The sequence below is a fragment of the Gavialis gangeticus genome, unplaced genomic scaffold (genome assembly GCF_001723915.1).
Source record: "Gavialis gangeticus isolate Ggan-Ray unplaced genomic scaffold, GavGan_comp1, whole genome shotgun sequence".
Lineage (NCBI taxonomy): Eukaryota > Metazoa > Chordata > Crocodylia > Gavialidae > Gavialis > Gavialis gangeticus.
In genome coordinates, this window is record NW_017728995.1 from 29,324,591 (window position 1) to 29,332,878 (window position 8,288).

At 47.7% G+C, this 8,288-nt stretch overlaps 1 protein-coding gene across 3 annotated transcripts in view; it reads left to right on the top strand.

Annotated features, from left to right (window-relative positions):
* The first annotated feature begins 1,665 nt into the window (after positions 1 to 1,665).
* The window catches only part of ABCC5 (ATP binding cassette subfamily C member 5), an 83,058-nt gene continuing 76,435 nt past the window's right edge, over positions 1,666 to 8,288 (top strand). For 2 of the 3 annotated variants that reach the window (XM_019503405.1, XM_019503407.1), the window contains exons 1-2: positions 1,666 to 1,759; positions 2,102 to 2,275. In XM_019503405.1, coding sequence (XP_019358950.1) covers positions 2,156 to 2,275 — 120 coding nt within the window. In that variant the 5' untranslated portion in view covers positions 1,666 to 1,759; positions 2,102 to 2,155. Of the gene's footprint in view, positions 1,760 to 2,101; positions 2,276 to 8,288 lie in introns of those variants that run through there. The other variant, XM_019503406.1, reaches the window with a different exon arrangement.

Consider the following 8,288-nt stretch of genomic DNA (forward strand, 5'->3'; position numbering starts at 1 on the left):
ACTGAATCTCGGCTGATGTCTTGGTTATGAAAGGAACATAGAGTGGGACTGCTGGACCAGAAGAAATTATGAAAATAGAAGAGGTCGCAGCTCCCTCGTGAGGGGCGTTTGTTCTGCAAGGATAAAATTTCTGTTTTCTTTACTTGTTAGTGAACTAAACCTTAGCAAATGTGGCTTGGGATGCTGTTGTGCCTAGCGGTTCAGTTCAGATATGGGAACCCAGACTTCTGCATATGGAAATGTTCTGTCCTCCTGTCACATGCTGGAGAAATATCAGTATCATAGCATCGCAGAGCAGTGGGGCTGGAAGGGACCTCCAGAGGTCATCACGTCCAGCCCCCTGCCTGAGGCAGGATCAGTCCAATCCCAACCACCCCATACAATCCATAAGCTAAGCTCTGTGTAAGACTGTCAGCTCTCTGGGGTCCTGTCCTGGGCAGCGGCTCCATTGTATATATAGCACAGTCCCTGCAAAGGGTGAACGGGGTGAGGGAACATGGGTTCCCCTTCTCGCTTTTCTTTCAGGGGCGGCAAAGCTGGGAAAGACGCTGCCGCAGGCTCCCGAGCTGCAGCCTCTGACTGCAACTGGGCGGAAAGCCCATTTCTCCCCCACCATCTCCTCAGCAGTGGTGGCCTTAGGGTCATTGGGGCCCAAAGCAAGAGTCATTTGGAGCCCCTTGGAGGCTTAAGTTGATGACTGACAAGGCATTTTTCAGCCTCTTGAAGGCTCAGATCAGGTGGTGTCGCTTAACCTGGCAGGGGAAATACCATGTGTCTGTGTCCAAGAAGGCAGCTTTCCTGAAATGCTTCGCAGGAGAACTGCTCTTCCGGCATGGTTCAGTACTGGCTTTAAGCCCAGTTTATGGAAACAGGAGTCTCCTCCCTTGCTTGCTCTGAGGGCCATATGGCTGTGGGTGAACAAAACTTGGGGGCTTGTCCGAAACCCGAGCCTCCGGGCTTGGGCCTGCAAGTAGGACGCCCACCAAAGGGTTTGGAAACATCGGAAGACCCAGGTGTGTGTGGAGGATGTTTGCCAGTAGTAGGGCCACGTATGGTTCTGGACTCTTGCATTTAGAATTAGTTTTGGCTAATTCGGATACAAATTCAGTGAAAAAAAGAAAAAAAAAAGACATTTTTGATTTCAGTTTCACTTGGTCTTCTCTGCAAAACCGTAAGCATCTTGCTACAATATCGATCGTCCAAATATTCAGGGCCATTTTAATTTTTATCAAGCGTGGCCGCCTGGTTTGGTCGCCGTCCTCGGCTGCGGGAGCAAGCCCTGCGGGGAGGGCGGCCATCCCAGTTTTCTGCCGCTCCGTCCTCTAGGGAGACGAAACCCGACGCCTTTTTTTACCTCTTTTTCTCTTCTCATAGGCGTCGTCGTCACCGGCGGACAACTCGACCATCCTCTCACGATGGACGCGGGTCGGGCTGAAGGGACGTGGAGGCCGGGTGGGGACAAAGCCAAGACAGAGCTTGACTCAGGGCGCAGAGCTGTGGGGCGCGATTGCCACCGGCCTGTGCCCCAACCCCCCTGGCTCTGACCCCGCCCGCGCAGAACGTTCCAGACCCGGTGGGGGTTGGGGAGCTGGCGGCCCGCGCGGGGGCTGGTGGGAGCTGTAGTTCTCACCCGCGAGAAAGAACTCCCCCTCCCGTCAGCCCCGGCGGGCGCTCGCCGCCGCGCGCAGGCGCAATGGGGACGCCGGCACCGCTATAAGGCTGTGGTTTGGCAGAGTGCAGTAGCCGGCGTTGGGCTGAGGTAGGAGATGGGCCCCGCTCCTTCCCCGGGCTCGGTGCAGCGAGCGAGGCGGGGCCCAGCTTGCAGCTGAGCCGGGGGTGGTGAATGGAGGGGTCGTGCGGGGACCTGACAGGATGGGGCCTAAAATGGTGTTTGGGGGCCGCAGGCCTCTGTGGGGGGAGGGGGGTGCTGGCCCCTCCGTTACGTCATGGCCCTGCTGGGGTGGGGGTGGCGCTGCGTCCCGGGGTCATTCCAGGCGATGCGCAGGTGGTCTCGCGAGCCGCCAGGACGGGGTTTCAAGTTGCTCCAGTGTTTGTTGTTGGATGAGATTTTTATATCTGTATTTTTGTCCTCTCTTTTTAGATTTTCCTGAAGTGCCAATCCACGGGTAAACCCTGGCGTTGACGGAAGGAGAAGATGAAAGACATCGACATAGGAAAAGAGTATGTCATACCCAGCCCGGGGTATAGGAGCACACGGGAGAGAACTGGCTCTGAGGAGCTGGATGAGCTGAAACTCCAGCAAGCTAAACACAAGGTCAGTGTGTGCACTGTCCTCTTCCTCTTCTCCCCCAGCCCTTTATTTCTGTGTGTTCCTGCGTGCCTGGTTATTAAACTGCTTGCAGCAGCCCTTATCTTGCCGTGCCAGCTTTACGTGGACTCATTACCTCTTGAAGGTCAATGTGAAATGTGCTGCTTTAGGGGTTGCTGCAAAGGGAGACTCCTACCAGCGACCAGTAGGAGGGAAGAACGGCATGGCACCAAGGGGAGAGCAGGGGGGATTTTCTCAAGTATTAGGAAATATCAAATGGCTGGAGGCAACTCCTTATAAACGGTGAGGGGTTCTCCAAATGATGGGGGTAGAAAGAGGAGAGAGACCTGCAAGCGCAGATTAGATTCTGCCTCCTAGACAGAAACGACAAAAACAAGGAGGTTGTCATTCATTGTGCCGCAGATTGGCAGCTTTTTTAAAGACTTCTTTAAGAATGTACAGTGTTTCTTAAGACTATTTTCACTGAGTTGTCTTGGTACGTGTAATTTCTGCTACTTGGAAGCAGACATAAAATGGTCTTATTTAGTACTATGTGAGCAGATAAGGTTTATGTCAGTGTAGTGTAAAGAAGCCAACTTTAACATTGTTGAAAACTGGTACGGCAGCAGTTCTTGTTTTATTTGGATGACTTAAGTCAGATTAGTCTCAGTCAGTTGGCTTTAACCAAGGCAGAAATGCACTGAAAGGGGAAAAAAAGGGTGTGGGGAAAACTCGGTCTTAAGAGGCACTTGTACGGTCTTTGGCCCAGAACCAGCACTTTACGTCAACTTGTATTATAGATATTTGGATTTTGTCTTTCTGTGTATCCATTTGTCTCTTAGATTTTCTTTCTTTTGAGAGTTGTTTCCAAATTGCCCAGGAAACAAAATAATCACCCTTTTATTTCTATTGTTCAAACAAATAGAATCGCATGCATGTCTTGCTCATGGTTTTGGTACTCTCTTTCTGCATTGGCTCACAATGTAAGACTCTTATAAACACAGTGATTTAAGGCTCCAGTCATAGTAAACATTTTGCACAAATCAGCTGTGTGAATTTCTTTGGCTCAAGAAAGCCCATTACTTTCACCATACTTCAAAATGCAGTTTGTTTCCACTTAAACAACAACAACAAAAAAAAAGCTATAAAAAGTAATATAACTATTCTGAATTTTCTGCTCTCAAACATGCTGTGTCTGTGAGGTATCAGTAAATAAGATGAACCAAGAAAATTCTCCTGCTGAATGGCTTTGCCCCGGCAGTGGTGCACTGCTGGAGTCTGGGATGTTGCAGAATTGTTTGTGTCGCAACAGGGCAGACCGAGCACAGCTGGTGCTCACAGTCATTGCAGGGCTGTCTTTGCTTCTCTACAGTGCTCTGTGACTCAGCAGGCTATCAGTGACGGCCACTGTTCAGGGTGAGTGAGAACATCTGATTTCTGCTGCTTTTTAATATAGGCTGTTGATACTGAATCGGGGCCCCTCTAGAGTCACGGTGCAGCATTTTAGCATCATGTTACACTGGGATTGGCTTGCTGCTCTGGGTGTTGTCCAATAGCAGCTGTTTCCTGTGAGATTGCTGGTAACAACAGTGTTGCCACTGGTGGAGAGCCTTGTTTTTCAGCCAGTAGCATCTGAGCATAGCTGTAGCTATAGCATAATGGCTCTTTCTGATTGGCCTGCATCTGGAGGTTGTGCTTATACACAATACAAATTCTGCATTGAGCTTGTTTTTAAAGCTGCTGGGGAATGAGCTGCGGTTTACTTGCAAACAGGTGTTGCATGCAGTGAGCATAGTACAATTTGAATGTCTCTTGAATTGATTGTAGTGCTGGGTTTCAAATTACCCTGTTGGGCAATAAGAGAAGAACTAAGCTTCATGGCCACTTGTACAGAAACCTTTTGCATTGCTCTGTCCTAACCTGCACCTGGTCCCAATGAGACACCCAAATCCTTGGGCAGTAGGGGATCTGGAACTTGGGAGTGGAGTAAGGACCAGCTGGGTATGGGTCTCCGTACCAAAAAGGTTTGATTGGCAGAAATGTCTGTGATCATGAGACCTGCAGTATGTAAATTGCTGAACTAGTTGGGTTTGTTAATAACTGGATGTTTGCTGTCTTAGTAATCAAAGGTCTTAACTAAAAAAAAAAAAAATTTGACTTAAACATTCGCCTCCTAATTGGCAGTACTTGGCAGTCCTATTGCAGTTGGTGGTAATAAGTATCTTTACTGTTCGAAACTATCTGTAGAGAGCATTTTATATGCTACTGAGCACTATTTAAATACAGAGCAGGTAACCTACACAAGAGTAAGTGGCTTTATAGTATCTGTATAGTAGGATAAGTCTTTCTATTACTGGCAAGACATGCTAGGGGCTTTTTTTGCTGCCTTAATCTAAAGGCACAAACAGATATTGCCCAGATGCCACCATAAATTTTTATGGGACTCAAGTTGTGAGCAGATGCCTCCTAGTCCCTCTTCTTGCTAGAAGGGCACTATATGTACTCTGGGCATGGGTGGGGGCAGCACTTTATTTAGAGCAACTCTGTTGCATGTATGAGCATCCCTGTGCCTCAAAATGGTGGCAAGAGCACATGAACTCAAACCAGCTTTAGTTCTAGTTAGAGTGCTGCTGTTCTAGAAGCATGGGGATGCTGATACATGATGATGCTGCTGGAGCACGGCAATTGTTTAATTGATTTTAATTAAGTCGTCTTCTGACATGCTGGAATTCCAGCACATGAGAGCAGCCTTGGTGTTCATCTACAGGCATGGTAAGTGCCCAGAAATGTTAGTGACCAAAGGTAGTCGGTTTGATGCCTTTTAAATGTAGCCACACTTACTTGCATATTGCATGTTATGGGAAACCCCTTGCAGGGGATTCCTGTACATTGTAGTGGGGTTCCATACCATGACCTGGTGTGCATGTCAGCAAGTGAGAACCTGCATGGGGGTTCACCTGCTTGCAGACCCACATTGTGGGGAATCCCAACCCCCCCCTCCCCAGGGGATTCCCATGGCATGTCTTGCTGCTGTACCCCAAGTGGAAGCATGGAACCTGGGGCTGTTTCTTCTGCAAGATAGGACCCCTGAAGTCTCAAGAGCAGCAGGGGCCTACCCTGTGGGACAGCAGCCCCAGTGACAGCTCTAGATGCCAATGAAGTGGATTAGATGAGCCAGGACGCATCCTGGCACAGCTGATTCTTCTCCAAAGATTCCATCTGCTCACAGGTGAAGAAGGAAATAGGGGAGTTCAGTCTTGCTGTACTTGAAGCTCAGAAAGGGTTGTGCTAGTTTTCTTCTGGAAGGTGGGGGAGGCCCTCTGTGTAGTTTGTCTCTACCTCCTCTGCAAAAGAGGTGCCTGGACTCCCATGCTTTTGAGCAGGGCTGCAATGGCATTGGTCTAGCCAGTAATGCTTTTAAAATCTATTTTGGGTCCTCTTGAGCTAAAATGAAGCGGAGTCTATGCTCCTTTTTCCTTAGTAAATGGAAAATTTTAAAAATAATAATGTGGCCAAACTCAGTCCCTCCCAAGGGTAGAAAAAGGACCCTGTTGCATGAGCTGCTGCACAGCCAAGACTCCATGTATTCTGTATCGGTCCCATTTTGTGCTTGGAGGGAAGGGTGTTCTGTCACTCTCTTGTTAGGATGTCTCAGTCTTGCAAGCTTATTTGGTTTGTCCTCTGTGGCAACCAACCTGTCCCTCCAGAACAACTGTTCTTAAACTTATCATTTGGGGATAGCAGTTGCTGGGTGAGTCACTCTTACTGAAAGCTAGAAGTAGATGACTGTTAAGACTGCTTGACACCAGAATTGGTACAGAAAGATGCTAATTGCCTCTTAATGTGGTGTGGTACCAGAAGTAAGATTCCTGAAATCTTGCTTCAAAGTACCTTGCAAAACAAAGAAGACTTAATTTGAGGTTTTCTGGCACCTGATGGAAGTGTTTGTAATAGAAACTTGGGTCTGGGAAATCAACTTCTGGGAATCGAATTCAAGGGATAATGTACCATGCTTATCAAAGACATTTATCTACCTTGGTACAAGTACACATGTAATTTGAATTTTAAAAGCTTTGCTAAAGAAACCTCTTAAAAAGCAGGATATTAAGGATACATTCAGAATGTACATTGATTCTGTGTCGGGAGATGCTGCATTAATTGGCACTATGTACTTAATGCTTCATTTCCAGATAAAGGATGCTGCTCTTCTGATGCTAACAAATATAATTGGCATGGTCCACCCAAACAATTAATACTGATGCAAAAGATGCATCTTCTTAAATGGCTTTGCTTCACCTAATGTATCTTTTATTGTAATGCGTGAGTTAGTATCCTTTGTTCTCAGACTGCTGTGCTTGTTGTGACTCTGTGGTATAAAGCAGAGCAATTTTTGCTGGCTGTCTTCCATTAACTGGAATGTCAATGGGAATTGTGTCCTGAGGACAGGGAAGATTGTTGCATCCATAAACTACTGCAAAAAAAATACAAGGAAGGGGAAGAAATTTTTTTTTTTTTTTACCTCCATCTTATAGAATGGCAGAGCTCAATAGGGTATGGGACAGCCAAGATGAGAGAGAGCTTTACCCTTCATCAGTGTAGACCATGTGAAGGAACACCTTGAGAGGCTGGACATCTTCAAGTCAGCTGGCTCAGGCAGCTTACACCCCAGGATACTTAAGGAGCTGGCAAGCATCATAGCTCAGCCCCTGGCATGGATCTTTGAGAACTTGTGATGCTCAGGTGAAGTGTCCAAAGATTGGAAGAAGGGCAATGTGGTGCCCATCTTCAAGAAAGGGAGGAAAGTAGATCTGGGGAAGTACAGGTCTATCAGCCTGGCCTCCATCCCCGGGAAGATCTTGGAGAAAATCATCAAAGTCTAGACTATTCCTGACAAAGTGGCTGCAGGCAATTTCCTGAGGGATAGCCAGCCACGGGTTTGGTCAGGCAAGACCTACCTGCAACAATCTCATCTCCTTCTTCAACCAGGTGACATATCACCTGGGCAATGGAGAAGAGATTGACATTGTATATCTTGACTTTAAAAAAGCTTTCTAGCTGGTATCCCACGATCATCTTGTAGGAAAAACTGGCTAACTATAGCCTTGGCTACATGATAGTCTGCTGGCTGGGGAATTTGGCTTCGAGGTCATACCCAGAGAGTGATAGTTGATGGAAGTTGATCATTGTGGTGCACTGTGACCAGTGGGGTCCCCCAAGGCTCCATCATTGGGCTTTTTCCACATCTTTATTAATATGGCCAGTCTGTTTCTGACACCAATGTCCACATTTGCTGATGACATCAAACTTTGGGGTAAAATGTCCACACCCAAGGACAGGATGGTGATCCAGGCTGACCTTGACAGGTGTAGAAAATAGGTGGATGAAAACCTGATGGCCTTCAACTCTGAAAAATGCAAGGTACTCCACTGTAGGAAGAAAAACCCACAGCATGCTTATAGGCTCAGCAGTGCTATGCTTGCTAGCACCATGGCTGAAAGGGACTTGGGGGTCATGATTGACCACAAGATGAATATGAGCCACCAATGTGATGTTGCAGCTGGCAAAGCAAGCAAAACTCTGGCTTGCATCCTTAGATGCTTCTCTAGCAAATCCCAGGATGTCATCCTTCCACTGTACTCAGCCTTGGTGAGACCGCAGCTGGAGTATGGTATCCAGTTCCAACTCCAAAAAGGATGTGGAGAAGCTTGAGAGAACATCCAGTGGAGAGCCACATGCATGATCAAAGTTTGGGAAAACAGGCCTTCTGACAAGAGGCTGAGAGCCATGGGACTTCAGCCTGGAAAAGCGCAGGCTCAGGAGGACCTGGTGGCTGCCTATAAATATATAAGGGGTATGCATCAGGATCTGGGGGAACACCTGTTCACCAGAACACCCCAAGGGGTAACGAGGTTAAACTGTCACAAACTCCTCCAGGACCATTTCAGGCTGGACACAAGGAAGAACTTCTTTACTGTCTGAGCCCCCCCCCCCAAAGCCTGGAACAGACTGCTGCCAGAGG